Raw genomic sequence first — 15,653 nt, forward strand, 5'->3', positions numbered from 1 at the left:
CCTGGCGTGCTGCGATTCATGGGGTCGCAAAGAGTCGGACACGACTGAGCGACTGAACTGAACTGAGTGGAACTGGATGCCATGATCTTTGTTTTCTGAATGTTGAGCTTTAAGCCAACTTTTTCACTCTCTTATTTCACTTTCATCAAGAGGCTCTTTGATGAAATAGTATGAAACATGAATAGTATGAAAAGGCAAAAAGATAGGACACTGAAAGATGAACTCTCCAGGTCAGTAGGAGATCAGTGAAGAAATAACTCCAGAAAGAATGAAGAGACGGAGCCAAAGGAAAAACAGCACCCAATTGTGTATGTGACTGCTGATGGAAGCAAGGTCTGATGCTGTAAAGGGCAATATTGCATAGGAACCTGGAATGTTAGGTCCATGAATCAAAGCAAATTGGAAGTGATCAAACAGGAGATGGCAAGAGTGAACATTGACATTTTAGGAATTAGCGAACTAAAATGGACTAGAATGGATGAATTTAACTCAGATGACAATTGTATCTATTACTGTGGGCAAGAATCCCGTAGAAGAAATGGAGTAGCCATCCTAGTCAACAGAAGAGTCCAAAATGCAGTACTTGGATACAGTCTCAAAAACAACAGAATGATCTCTGTTCATTTCCAAGGCAAACCATTCAATATCATGGAATCCAAGTCTATGCCCCGACCAGTAATCCTGAAGAAGCTGAAGTTGAACGGTTCTATGAAGACCTACAAGACCTTCTAGAACTAACACCCAAAAAAGATGTCCTTTTCATTATAGGGGATTGGAATGCAAAAATAGGAAGTCAAGAAACACCTGGAATAACAGGCAACTTTGGCTGTTGGAGTACAGAATGAAGCAGGTCAAAAGCTAATAGAGTTTTGCCAAGAGAACCCACTGGTCATAGCAAACACCCTCTTCCAACAACACAAGAGAAGACTCTACACAGGTACATCACCAGATGGTCAACACCAAAATCAGATTGACTATATTCTTTGCAGCCAAAGATGGAGAAGCTCTATACAGTTGGCAAAAACAAGACCAGGAGCTGACTGTGGCTCAGATCATGAGCTCCTTATTGTCAAATTCAGACTTAAATTGAGGAAAGTAGGGAAAACCACTAGACCATTCAGGTATGACCTAAATCAAATCCCTTAGGATTATACAGTGGAAGTGAGAAATAGATTTAAGGGACTAGATCTGATAAGAGTGCTTGATGAACTATGGGTGGAGGTTCATGACATTGTACAGGAGACAGGAAGCAAGACCATCCCCATGGAAAAGAAATGCAAAAAAGCAAAATGGCTGTCTGGGGAGGCCTTACAAATAGCTGTGAAAAGAAGAGAAGCAAAAAGCAAAGGAGAAAAGGAAAGATATAGCCATCTGAATGCAGAGTTCCAAAGAATAGCAAGGAGAGATAAGAAAGCCTTCCTCAGCTATCAGTGCAAAGAAAAAGAGGAAAACAACAGAATGGGAAAGACTAAAGATCTCTTCAAGAAAATTAGAGATACCAAGGAAACATTTCATGCAAAGATGGGCTCAATAAAGGACAGAAATGGTATGGACCTAACAGAAGCAGAAGATATTAGAAGAGATGCCAAGAATACACAGAAGAACTGTACAAAAAAGACCTTCATGACCCAGATAATCACGATGGTGTGATCACTCAGCTAGATCCAGACATCCTGGAATGTGAAGTCAAGTGGGCTTTAGAAAGCATCACTACGAACAAAGCTAGTGGAGGTGCTGGAATTCCAGTCGAGCTATTTCAAATTCTAAAACATGATGCTGTGAAAGTGTTGCACTCAATATGCCAGCATATTTGGAAAACTCAGCAGTGGCCACAGGACTGGAAAAGGTCAGTTTTCATTCCAGTCCCAAAGAAAGGCAATGCCAAAGAATGCTCAAACTACCTCACAATTGCACTCATCTCACACACTAGTAAAGTAATGCTCAAAATTCTCCAGGCCAGGCTTCAGCAGTACATGAACCATGAACTTCCAGATATTCAAGCTGGTTTTAGAAAAGGCATAGAAATTGCCAACATCTGCTGGATCATAGAAAAGGCAAGAGAGTTCCAGAAAAACATCGATTTCTGCTTTATTGACTATGCTAAAGCCTTTGACTTTGTGGATCACAATAAATTGTGGAAAATTCTTATAGAGATGGGAATACCAGACCACCTGACCTGCCTCTTGAGAAATCTGTATGCAGGTCAGGAAGCAACAGTTAGAACTGGACATGGAACAATAGACTGGTTCCAAATAGGAAAAGGAGTATTTATGGTAGATACAAAATTATCTACCATAATTGGTATGGTAGATAATTTTGGCTATGGCTCACTGCAGTCCTTATGTTTATTTCAACACAAAAGATGAATTTCAAATGACCCACTTAAAATTTATGACTCGTGCACTGAGTTGAGGTTTTTTCCCCAGGCATACCACAAAGTTTATGGGATTTTAGTTCGCCAGTCAGGGATTGAAACCTGGCCCCCCACAGTGGATGTATGGAGTCCTAACCCCTCGAATGCCAAGGGAATTCCCAGGTGGAGTTTTAATATGCCTCAGAAACGTACCTTTGCTTTCATCTTACACATTCTATCTAAAAAAGGAAGGTTGTTTCAAGTAGGAGTTTCTTTAATGATAATTCCCCTTCTTCCTTTCTGCTGTGCTGTTGCATATTGCTTTTCTTTTCTAGACTACTTGAAGGGAAATGAGTCTCCCTGGCAGCTCAGATGGGTAAGAGTCTACCTGTGATGCAGGGGACCTGAGTTCGATCCCTGGGTTGGGAGAATTCCCTGCAGAGGAGGGCATGGCAGCCCACTCCAGGATTCTTGCCTGGAGAATCCCATGGACAGAGAGCCTGGTGGGCTATGGTCCATGGCGTTGCAAAGAGTCAGACATGATTGAGGCAACTTAGGATGCTCACACAAGGGAAGTAATCAGTTTTCAATTTCAGTCCAGGTTCGATGCACGATACTGGATGCTTGGGGCTAGTGCACTGGGATGACCCAGAGGGATGGTATGGGGAGGGAGGGAGGAGGGTTCAAGATGGGGAACACATGTATACCTGTGGTGGATTCATTTTGATATTGGGCAAAACTAATACAATTATGTAAAGTTTAAAAAAAAAAAAGGTATACTGTGTTTCCATAAAAAGAAAGAGCAAGCCAGATAGGCAGCAAGCTGATGATTAGCTAGATTAATTCCATTAGCTTGCTAAAACTTAAGGTCCATTTTCTTTTCATTATTTCTCCTTTTCTTCTTCGTAGCTATGTCAAATATCAATTTATTAAAGTGAGGAAACATATAAATATTTGAAAGCATGTTTTCTTTGTTTTCTATTTGGCTAAATCCTTACTTTATTTCTGTGCTTCTCCTATCTTTGCAATAGTCTCTAAGCTCCTGTTGAGCAGGAACCAAACTGTTCATTTACAAAGCACTTAATTCATGAGCATCCATAATAAGAAGCTTTTAAAAATTAGTTTATTCCAACAAGCATTATGTGTGAATGTATATCTATAACTATACATCTGTCTGTCTAGTTATCTATCTGACTAGTAAATGCTTTGAAATCATATAGACCATGAACTAAATCCCAGCACCACCATTACAATATAATGTTCAGAAGTTATACTTAACCTCTGTATATCTGTTTTCCATTTCACAAATATGGCAATGTCTGCTTCATAGAGTTGCTAAGATTAGATCATTTGTGTAAGGCATTTAATAGAGTTCCTTAATTGGTAACTGCCACAAGGTCTTATTTGATCTGCACCGCTCACTCCCGTTTTCACTCTTCTCTGATCTCACTTCTGTTCTTTTCCTTGGTCACCTGAGTAGGTTGTGGTGGCCTCTCTCCTGTTCTCAGCAGAGCACCTCCCTCCTCCTCAAGACCTTTGCTCTTTCTGTTTTCTCGGCTTTCCCCTCAGATAACTGCATAGCTTGCCCCCTGATTTTACTCAGGCTTCTGCCAAGGGATCACCTTGTCAGAGAGGTCTTTCCTGACCTCCCATCTAAAATAGCATTCTCTCTCTTACCTGGCTTTACTTACCTTCTTGGCACTGATCTAACATACATGTGTTGTGGATATCTTCCCACAAAGTGTGTTTAAGTCCTTAAGAACAGGGACTTTATTTTGCCCATTCTTTTATCCTAACACATAGAACAGTGTTTAGCGTATAGTAGGAAGTAACTTTTTAATTAATTGCTACTAATAATTTCATATTTCAATAACAAGCTGCCCTAATAATTGTTCCTTATTAATAGCTTTGGAGATTGCTACTTTTTACTTAAGGCTTGCTTAGACCTTATTACAAATGAGCCAGGTGAGTCTGTGATTTTTCCCATTTCAGGTTTCAGTGTAGCCCAGAAGCCATTTGGAGCCACATATGTTTGGAGCAGCATTATAAACACTCTTCAAACACAGGTGGAGGTGAAAAAACGAAGGCACCATTTAAAAAGACACAATGACTGCTTTGTTGGTTCAGAAGCTGTGGATGTCATTTTTTCTCACCTAATGCAGAATAAATATTTTGGTGATGTAGATATTCCTCGGGCCAAAGTGGTAAGAGTTTGTCAGGCACTTATGGACTACAAAGTATTTGAAGCAGTTCCAACCAAAGTCTTCGGAAAAGACAAAAAACCCACATTTGAAGATAGTAGCTGCAGCCTTTATAGATTCACAACGACACCTAACCAAGACAGTCAGTTAGGGAAAGAAAACAAAGTATGTTCACCTTCCAGGTGAGTATATGTTAGATTTTCATTTAATATCGGCAGGAAGAGGCACCTTGTTAGCATAATCAGTCTCAGGATATTGGCAGAGGGGATGTTTACAGGATTTTGTCTACTTTTTAGTGAGATGCTGACTATCTTTTACTTTTGAAATAGTAAATTAGGCTAAAATCTGGGTCTGTGGGTAAATTTGATAGAGTGAACTTTTATTTGATATCTCCTAGAATTCTTATTGGAAGTCATCAACAAATTTTGATTTTCCTGCTTCAAGTTACAATTATAGTATAAAGAATATTAGAGAGTTTATACACAAAGTGGTATGGAAGACCAACAGGTGGGTTGTCACTAGAATCCAGGAAATAGCAGATGTGAAATATGAAAGGAGCCAGAATGCAGAAAATTTATAGGACATGTTAGGGAGTTTGCATGTGATCACAGAGATGTCAGGGAGGCCATAGAAAGACTCAAAGTATGTTGAGATTGACCTTCAGAAAGGTCATCCTGGCAGCTATATGGACAGCCTAATGGGGAGAGCTAGGTAGGAATCTGTTGCAATACTGTGATCTACAGATGAGGAGGAAGTAGGCAGCAGTGGTGGAGGAGGAGGAACCATTTAAAGGGAGACAACATTGTAGAACCCAGTGACTGAAATGGATATAGGTCATAAGTGCATAGTTAACGTAGTTATTTGTCATGAAATAAAACTTTTCCCTTTTATTCCCCTCAGCTTAATGGTGAGGAGGTGACTGTGTAATTGAAGCTCTTAAAGTTCAGATCTGACCCAAAGTCAGACGTATAGTGTATTGACTTTGAAGTGTTTTTTAATTCTATATGTAAAACATGATAAAACGTACTTCTCTGTATATGAAGGAAGTGGGACAGGTAGGGCATGGTCAGTACTTTCCAAATGGAGATCCCTGTGCTTTATCTGAAACCTTTGGAACAGATGCTTATCGAAATTTGGAACTTTGGAGATTTTAGAAAGCTAATAATATACATATATCATTTACTAGATAACACTCCTAGACACAGGAGACATAGGTTTGATATCTGGGCCAGGAAGATCCCCTGGAGTAGGAAGTGGCAACCCACTACAGTTTTCTTGCCTGGAGAATTCCATAGACAGAAAAGCCTGGCAGACTATAGTCCATGGGGTTGCTCAGACACAGCTGAGCATGCACGCAGATAACACTCCTAGAGGGATCTGGGACAGCATCTGGTAATCAAACACATTAATATTTCTGCAGTGAAAACGTTCATATTAACTGGGATAGATATAAAGGCTATGAAAATCTCAAAACAGGTTTTGTCACTGTATGAATTCTGAATAGACAACTTTGAATTTTTCAAAGCTTTTTGGGTTTCAGAATTGTGAGTAGGGGATTGTAGATCCGTATTTGATGAGCACTGTCTACCAGAGAATGCCCTGGAAATAGAGATCACTAATAAAAATGATAAGCATAATTAAGTTTGACTATGTCTGATTGTGTTTTAAAATTGGAGACACAATTTTAGTCATTGAATCACTTTAAGTGCTCAAAGGAGAATTTATTTAGAGTATATATTCAGGCTTGAGAAAGAAGGTGGCATGTCTTATATTTTATCCTCCTCTTAGAATTTGAATTTGTTATGCTTTTGCTGTGGAATACATAAACTGTCTAGACACTCGTAGCTCTCAAATGCAAAAATATTTCTGTGGGCTTACTAATAAAAATTTATGAAATAAATTTGTTGTAGATATGCAGATACATTATTTAAGTCCTCTGACATCAGATCCACAAGTTTAGAGGCTCTGTGGGAAAACCTGAGTTTAAAGCCTGCCGACTCTCCTCGTGTAAATATCTCTGCAACCTTGTCTCCACAAGGTAAGCTCAAGATGATACAGGAAGGAATAGAAGACTAACTTCAAATAAAGTTATTTAAATTTTTTCAGTCCTAACCTTTATTAGAATTTAGATATTCAGAGCACAGAGAAAGAGCACACTGTGTATTAAAGCTGTTTATATTAAGTTTTAACAGAGGTCTATTATCTTTAACAAATAGATCAGTGTTGCAATTCTGAACACTGACTTTTGTCCTATCAGCTGGCAGAGGTTCAAATCTGAAATGATTTGCATGCAGATTTTTTAAAAAATGTATTTAAAATCTGTTCTCAACTCTAGCTTTCTCTAAGATTTTATAAGAGTCAGTAAAAAATTGGAAAATTATATTAAAACATTAACAGGATTCTTATGTTCTTCTTTGTCTATGGCCGTGGAATGTGGTTTTAAGGACGGATTTCCACCTTCCCTCCCCCATCCCACTTGTGGAAACCCTGAGTGGAATAATCTGCAGCCAATAGTTTCAGACGAGTTTTCAGACTGAATGACTCATTCTTTCTTCCTCGGTCCTTATTAACATGTTATATGACTTGATCTCTTATCAAGCCATATTGCTTTTTACAGTACAAGAATGAAAAGAATTCCTGTTGTCCAAAGTCTGTTCTCCTACACTTTACAACAAATCTTGAATTGTTGTTCCTTTGTTATAAGAAACCACTTCATAAAACTGACTTTCTCTTTTGTTTTTTTTTCCACAAATTTATTAGCTTAGACCTGCCTAGGCAGATACTGTGGTGAGCCTGTAGTAACTGCTGTTAACTTTCCCCTTGTCATTTTCCCTGTGCAGTTATTAATGAAGTGTGGCAAGAAGAAACAATAGGGCGACTGCTCCAGCTTATAGACCTTCCTCTCCTTGACTCCCTCCTCAAACGGCAAGAGATGATACCTAAAGTTAGTCAGCCTAAGAGGCAGCTTGACTTGGTCAACAACAGGAACTATCTGGATCGAGGGATTCTCAAGGCTTACAGTGATTCTCAGTATGTGGAAAAACCTGTAATAATTTGAGTGTATTTGTAGGAAGATAATTAGTTTTAAGATAATCTTTTGAATTCTTCTGTCCATACAATCAGATATGCTTTGTCAGTTGATATTATCATTGTTGGGAAAAATGAAGAACAAAATTACCTTGGTCAAAATTAATGAGATTTAAATGTCATTATTTATCATATTCATTTTTTTTCAACATATATCTTACTTGCATATCAAGTGAAGAAAATGATTATGCTCCACCTTCTTTGTTAAAATATAGGTCTGTCTAGTCTCTTAGAGCTGTCTGGTCTTACATTTCTAGTACTTCACCAGTTCTACATTCTAATGAACTATTAATATAGTTGAATGTCAAAAGGTAGCTTAAAACCTTACATGAAAAAAATAATCCCAACATAAGAATTTAAATTACATTTATACAATTTAAATTAATAGGTGAAGGTATTTTATAATGACCTTAAATTTTAAGTACAGAATCAGAAATCTACCTTAAAAGATCATCTGTCTACATCTTAAGATGAAGCTGATGACCACAGGAGGTGACCTGACCTGGGTGGTGGCAGAATTAGTTGTCCTGAGTCCACAGCAGTGGAAGATATGATTTTTTTTTAAACTATTTGTTGTTGTTCAATTGATAAGTTGTGTCTGAGTCTTTGCGACCCCGTGGACTGCAGCATGCCAGGCTCGCCTGTCCTTCACTGTCTCCTGGAGTTTGCTCAGATTCATGTCCATTGAGTCGGTGATGCCATCCAACCATCTCATCCTCTGCTGCCCCATTCTCCTTTAGCCTTCCATCTCTCCCAGCTTCAGGGTCTTTCCAGTGAGTCAGCTCTTCACATTAGGTGGCCAAAATATTGGAGCTTCAGCATCAGTCCTTGCAATGAATATTCAAGGTTGATTTCCTTTAGGATTGACTGGTTGGATCTCCTTGCAGTCCAAGGGACTCCTAAGAGTCTTCTCCAGCACCACAGTTCGAAAGCATCAGTTTGGTGCTCAGCCTTCTTTATGGTCGAGTTCTCTCATCCATACATGACTACTGGAAAAACCATAGCTTTGACTATATGGACCTTTTATTGGCAAAGCGCTGTCTCTGCTTTTTAATACACTGTCTAGATTTGTCATAGCTTTTCTTCCAAGAAGCAAGCGTCTTTTAATTTCATGGCTGTAGTCACTGTCTGCAGTGGTTTTGGAGCCCAAGAAAATAAAATCTGTCACTGTTTCAATTTTTCCCCCATCTGTTTTCCACAAAGTGATGGGACTGGATGCCATGATCTTAGTTTTTTAAACGTTGAGTTTCAAGCCAGCTTTTTCACTCTCCTCTTTCACCTTCATTAAGAGGCTCTTTAGTTCCTCTTCCCTTTCTACCATTAGAGTGCTAGCATCTGCCTATCTGAGGTTGCTGATATTTCTCCCAGCAGTCTTGATTCCAGCCTGTGATTCATCTAGGCCAGCATTTTTCATGATGTACTCTGCATGTAAGTTAAATAAGTAGGGTGACAATACACTGCCTTGTCATACTCCTTTCCCAATTTTGAACTAGTCAGTTGTTCCATGTCCAGTTCTGTTGCTTCTTGATGCACATGCAGTTTTCCCAGGAGACCAGTAAAGTGGTCTGGTACTCCCATCTCTTTAAGAATTTCCCACAGTTTCTTGTGATCCACACAGTAAAAGGCTTTAGCGTAGTCAATGAAGCAGATGTTTTTCTGCAATTCTCTAGCTTTCTCCAGGATCCATTGAATGCTGGCAATTTGATCTTTGGTTCCTCTGCCTTTTCTAAACCCAGCTTGTATATCCAAAAGTTCTTGGTTCATGTACTGCTGATGCCTGTATTAACAAATTGAATGTTAAAAGTTAGTCATTCTATTTCTTAAAATGTAGCAATTTTCTTAAGTTACCCAACTGGGATTTTATTAGAAATGGCTAATTAATATTTAATTATTTTGAAACCCTAACTTGTCTTCCTCTATTCTCTTCTAGCCAGAGTCAGAGATGATAGATCATACCCAGAGCTTTGAAGTAAACCACAGTCTGTGAGAAAAATGCTGGTTTAGGAATCAGATCTGGGATCTAGTCCTTCCTGGGACCCTGAGCCAGTAACTTAAGAGTTTCTGGACCTCAATAGTAAATTTAAGGAGTGGAATTTGAATTCTGATGTCCTTTTCAGGCCTGTATTATAGTGGATAGTTTCTGTTTTTGCTTTAAAAAAGAGTGAAGACATATTAAAATCAACTTTTTATCTGTGATACATGACCTAGCTATAGAATTATGCATATCCATTATACAAGCTATAAAGAATTATACATATCTTTGGCTTCCCAGGTGGCTCAGTGGTAAAGAATCCACCTGCCAAGCAGGAGACATGGGTTTGATCCCCAGGTCAGGAAGATCTCCTGGAGCAGGAAATGGCAACCCATTCCAGTAGTCTTGCCTGGAAAATCCCATGCAACCCTGGCGGGCTACAGTCCATGGGGTCACAAACAATCAAACATGACTTAGGGACTAAACAGCAAATAGCAGCCCCAAAGGTGTATAGAGATTCATCTTAGTGGGAAACTTGAAACAGCTAGTAAATCAGGTATGGGTTTATTGGTTATCCTTTGCTTTTTAAAATAATTCTTTTCTCTCATAGGGAAGATGAGTGGCTCTCTTCAGCAATTGATTGCTTGGAATACCTTCCAGACCAGATGGTGGTAGACATAAGCAGAAACTTTCCTGAGCAACCAGATAGAATAGACTTAGTGAAAGAACTTCTGTTTGATGCCATTAGCAAATATTACAGTAGTAGGGAACCTCTGTTAAATCACTTATCTGATGTTCATAATGGAATTGCAGAACTCCTAGGTAAGTAAGATGTTACTGAATACTAAAATTTCTCTTTGGAGGGAACAGGACAAAGTTTCTTGTCCCAAAATTAACCAAAATGGTATTACTTCAAGCTGGGAATGGATCTAGACTAATCCATGGAAAGTATGTTTTTCCCAAAACTTCCATGGTTCATTTGGAAAGCAGCTTTACTGAGCTCTGAAGTCATGCAGGGACTTCTGGTCGCTACAGGTGAATGCTGCTCTCATTCACTGGAAACTTAATAAGCATAGAGCAGCAGTTCTCTTTTTCAGAAAGTGTTACCAGCACTGTCACCATTCTCCATTCATCCTCTTCACAATGGCAGACACTCTGCTTTGTCCCTGTACCAGTGAGGCAGACTGTTCCACGTGGTTTGTTGAAAACAAGTTGCAGATTTCAAAGAATCCTATTTTTCTCAGAGTTGGCTATATCAGTACTGTATACATAGTGTACCCTTGAAATGTCGTGAATTATTGGAAAACATGGGCTGAGAATTTATTTACAAAGTCATATTAGATTTAATATCCTAAGATTTGTGAATGACAAGGACTTAGGACTTGCCAGTTTGAGTATAGGCTTTCTTGATGGTATTGGTCATTCATTTTAATTCCTAGTCTCTTTGTTTTGCTGTTGAACATAATTTTGGATAAGTTTACTGATTAGCTTAAGTTTTAGCTTGACTTTTGTTCCCTTTGATATAGTTGTGTCTGGTCAAAATTAAAGCATTTTTTTCCTTTTGGCAAAAGTGAACGGGAAGACTGAAATAGCATTAGAAGCTACTCAGCTCTTTCTAAAGCTTTTGGATTCCCAAAATAGAGAAGAATTTAGAAGACTGCTGTATTTCATGGCTGTTGCAGCACATCCTTCTGAATTTAAATTACAGCAAGAAGTAAGTCTTTTGTCTAAATGTTAATTGTATTCAGTATCTGTAATACTTACAGGACATATTATTCCATTATCAGCATCAAGTATGTGGAAATGGATAGTAGCTATTAATATTTAACATTGCTTTTTATATTACATTTATTCTTAAAAATAAATTCTATTGGGTATATATTCTTTTACAGAGTGACAACCGAATGGTTGTGAAAAGGATATTCTCAAAAGCTATTGTTCACAATAAAAATTTATCCAAAGGCAAAACTGATCTTCTGGTGCTCTTTTTAATGGATCATCAAAAAGATGTTTTTAAGGTAAAACTCTGAAAGTAAAGTTGAACTTATGTAATAGATCACTAAATTAAAATGCATAATGTTCCATGTGCCTTCTTTTTTTTTTTTTTTAAGATTCCTGGAACTCTACATAAAATTGTCAGTATTAAGCTCATGGACATTCAGAAAGGAAGAGATCCAAACAGAGACGCAGGTAATCTGAGAAATACTCCTTCCATGTCTCACGAGGATAAGTAGTTGCATTTTAGCTTCAGCTAGACTCTAACTCATCTTCTCAGAGCTATTCAGACTTAGCAGAGAGCCTTTTTATGTCAGAAAAGCAACCTGACAGGGTTAGAAAGTCAGCAGTGCTTAGCACCTTTACATGCATTTTATAAAGTGGGGGAAGAAAAAAAAAAAAAATATATATATACAAGTGGTTTTTTTCTTGTTAAATCTGAGGACTAGATCCATTAACTGAACTTTTTACTTTTAAACTTTAAGGATATATTTATTGCCAGAGAATTGATCGAAGTGATTATTCTGACCATACAAGGAAGACAACCAAGGATGAGCTATTGAATTTACTAAAAAATATTGATGAGGATTCAAAACTTTCCACCAAAGAGAAGAAAAAATTGTTAGGTCAGTTCTATAAGTGTCACCCAGACGTGTTTATTGAGTATTTTGGGGACTGAGTTTCCAGTGTCTGTATATAACTTGTGCATTTTAAGAATAAATTATGTATCCTAAAGATTCAATCATATTGTAATATTAGATGTTCCTCTAAGTATGAAACTGTACTTAATAAAACATTTTTTGTATAACCTTTTGTGAAACTGAGTATTAGGTGGTGTATTGCTGTTAAGTATTGACCTCTCTCAGGTGAGTTGATTTATAATTATTGTGCACAATACTTTATAGAACATCCTGGGAATTTAAATGATGGGACATTGCAGCGTTTATAAAATAAAGTATTAAACAGTTAGGATGTCTGTAATTACAAGTTAATAGGAGTGTGGTTTGTACCTTGAAAGGTATATTTCTTGAAGATACAAGATAGAAATTTAGGCTATGCTAAAGTGAATTTGTCAGTTACCATAAACTGTAGACAAGTCAGAAATTGAACTGTCCTAATGCTTTTGACAACTTCAGCATCTTTTAAAGCTTATTGTGTATAATTTCAAACATACATAAATATGGGGAGAATAGAATAATGAGCCCTTCATGTATTCATCATCCAGTTTCAACAGTTGTCAACTCATGGCCAGTCTTGTTTATTCTGGGCTCCCACCTCAGCAGATTTCATACATGCTATCACTTCATCTATAAGATTTCAGTATATATGACTAAAAGATAAGGACATTAAAAACATAACCCCAGTATCATTATTATACACACACAAAGTCACAATTCCTTAATATCTTCAAAAATGCAGTCAGTGTTCACAGTTTCTGATCTCAAATGACGGTGACATTTACGTAGGGATCCCAACAGAGTTCATACATTGCAATTGGTTAATGTGCTTCTTAAATCTTTATAGGTTTTTCTCTTTGTCTCTCCTCCCTTCTTTTCTCTCTGTTTGTTATTCAGTAAACCTGGTCGGCTGTTCTTGAGTTTCCCACAATCTGGATTTAGCTGACTGCAAGCCTGTACTATCCTTTATCATGTTCCTCTGTGTCCTTCATTCCTTGTAAATTAGTCATTAGAACTAATGTCTCAACAACTTTTTATTCAGTTAATAGTTATTTTGGAACAACTGCACTGCACTGACACAATACACTTGTGAAGTAGACATGCAGTATAATAATTGTAACGTATAATACAGTTTTAAATTATGCATCTTTACAATAATAAAACCAAAAGATTAAAATGAGACTGAATTTTAAATTCACAGTTTTAATGAGGGGTAGGAAAACTAAAATGATGTACCAAATATGCTAGCATGTCAGTCTTTTGTTTTCAAAGATATACTGGCTAGTCTTTTTTTTTTTTTTAATTTATTTTATTTTTTAACTTTACAATATTGTATTGGTTTTGCCATATATCAAAATGAATCTGCCACAGGTATACATGTGTTCTGGCTAGTCTTTAAAAAGGAAAAAGTTGAGGACTCATCTATAGTACGTAATATAATTCTAATAAAGTAAGGAATAGTTGTGTCAGGTGGGTTCTTTTGTGATGTGTATTTTGCTTTGTTGCATAGGCAGGAAAGGAAGGCAGCTCTCTACAGTGAAGTGAAAGAGAAAACAGTTCATGATTTGAGTGAGGAAGTTTTTAGAAACAAACTACTTAAAATGTGGTGAGACCACAGCTGACGGAGCAACAGTGTGTGTACTTCCTGATTTGCAACTTTTATTTTGCACATAATGGAATAAACATCATTATTTGGCAACAAAACTAACAGCTCTCCTTCAGGGGAAGACAGAATTTTTTAGTTATATTCATGGTCCTAGAAGCAGCAGCATTCTAATACAATGTTAATTTCATGGACAATCTAGTAAAACCACAGTTTACCTCAAACTTCATAAGCGTAAAGTTTTAAGAAAATTGGTCATGTTTATGGTAAGCCCTGATCTGAAGGGCTTCCCTTGCTCAGCTGGTAAAGAATCTGCCTGCAATGTGGGGAACCTGGGTTTGATCCCTGGGTTGGAAGATCCCCTGGAGAAGGGAACAGCTAATTTAGAGACTATGGTATATTGGAAGGACTGATGCTGAAGTTCCAATACTTTGGCCACTTGATGTGAAGAGCTGACTCATTGAAAAAGACCCTGATGCTGGGAAAGATCGAAGGCAAAAGGAGAAGGGGTGGCAGAGGATGCAATGATTATATAGCATTAGCGACTAATGGACATGAATTGAGCAAACTCTGGGAGATAGTGGAGGACAGAGAGGCCTGGCATGGTGCTGTCCAAGGGGTCATAGAGAGTCACCTTAGCAACTTAACAACACCAAAAAGTATATTCGTCTAGACTCTGAAGTGAGAACTGAATGTTTTCTTCCTAAATCTTAGTTCCAGTTAATATCTTATGGCACCCCCCTCCCCCCTCAAAGTGAATCCTCTTCTGAGAACTGTGTTTCAGGAAAAATTCTTACTTTAACGTAGGAATAACTGCCCATGTGTGATCTATTTAGAAGTGGCATTTGAAAGCAACTCCTAATTCCACTCCAGCTTGTTTTGTTCTAGTTATTTAACAAGTTTATAGGCTTCAGGTAAGAGGCTTGATTGTTACCTTCATTTTAAGGCACACATGTTTGATGTTCATTCTTAAAGCATTTTTCAAAAGAACAGATAAAAGTTATGAACTTTTACTTTTGAAGATAGACCCCTCACAACGATTTCTATTCGTGTAGTTTGCTGTCTTACTATATAGGCTGAGAAAAGCATGGTTTTCTTGGATCAGCAACTGTTCAGGGCTGCGACAGCCACGGCCCGGGCACCTGAGACAAAGGGGAAGGAGGCTTCAGAACAAGCTTGTCTTAACACGGTGTGTTTACTTTCTAGAATACATATGGCACATAAAATGCTGAGTGCTGTGTTTCTGAGCTCTCTAAACCGAGTTGAACCCTCGTGAGACGTCTTTGCCTCCTTGCCTTCCATCTTTTCAGGGCGAAGATCTCGCTCTTCCCGTCGACACAGTAGCGACCGCTTAGATAAAAGAGATGACTCAAACCAAATCGAATCTGTGCCGTTAAAATGAAATTTGGCCATCCCGGTGGTGGGCATGACTTTTTTTTTTTAACAACCAAAAACGAGGGGAGGGGAACAAATAACGTGGCTGTAAACCATGATGTAATATTTAAATTTGAAAACCAGGACGGGGAAGGCTTTGCACCGAAACAGCCAATCCTTTCGCCTTCCTCGACTGCCTCCGCGCCGCCTGCCCCGCAGCCCGTTTTTCCGTACAGAAACATGGCGCCGCCCTCTCTGGGGCGGGGGCCTCCCGGCTCCGAGTCACAGCCCACTGGGCCCCCGCAGCTGGCACCCGGCCGCACCTCCCGCCTTTCCGTAAGGGAACATGGCGACGCCCTACGTGGGACAGGCGGGAGGTGCGGCCGGGTGC

The 15,653-nt window shown here is 38.4% G+C and overlaps 1 protein-coding gene across 1 annotated transcript in view; it reads left to right on the forward strand.

Annotated features, from left to right (window-relative positions):
- DEPDC7 (DEP domain containing 7) overlaps positions 1 to 12,416 on the forward strand; it is a 23,276-nt gene extending 10,860 nt beyond the window's left edge. Inside the window, exons 2-9 of the mRNA XM_010831821.1 lie at positions 4,346 to 4,736; positions 6,465 to 6,592; positions 7,395 to 7,584; positions 10,224 to 10,435; positions 11,185 to 11,327; positions 11,506 to 11,631; positions 11,725 to 11,803; positions 12,094 to 12,416. Coding sequence (XP_010830123.1) covers positions 4,346 to 4,736; positions 6,465 to 6,592; positions 7,395 to 7,584; positions 10,224 to 10,435; positions 11,185 to 11,327; positions 11,506 to 11,631; positions 11,725 to 11,803; positions 12,094 to 12,287 — 1,463 coding nt within the window. The 3' untranslated portion in view covers positions 12,288 to 12,416. The remainder of the gene's footprint in view (positions 1 to 4,345; positions 4,737 to 6,464; positions 6,593 to 7,394; positions 7,585 to 10,223; positions 10,436 to 11,184; positions 11,328 to 11,505; positions 11,632 to 11,724; positions 11,804 to 12,093) is intronic.
- Positions 12,417 to 15,653: the final 3,237 nt, after the last annotated feature.

This window comes from Bison bison, unplaced genomic scaffold, assembly GCF_000754665.1.
Source record: "Bison bison bison isolate TAMUID 2011002044 unplaced genomic scaffold, Bison_UMD1.0 scf7180017864531, whole genome shotgun sequence".
Taxonomy (NCBI): Eukaryota; Metazoa; Chordata; class Mammalia; order Artiodactyla; family Bovidae; genus Bison; species Bison bison.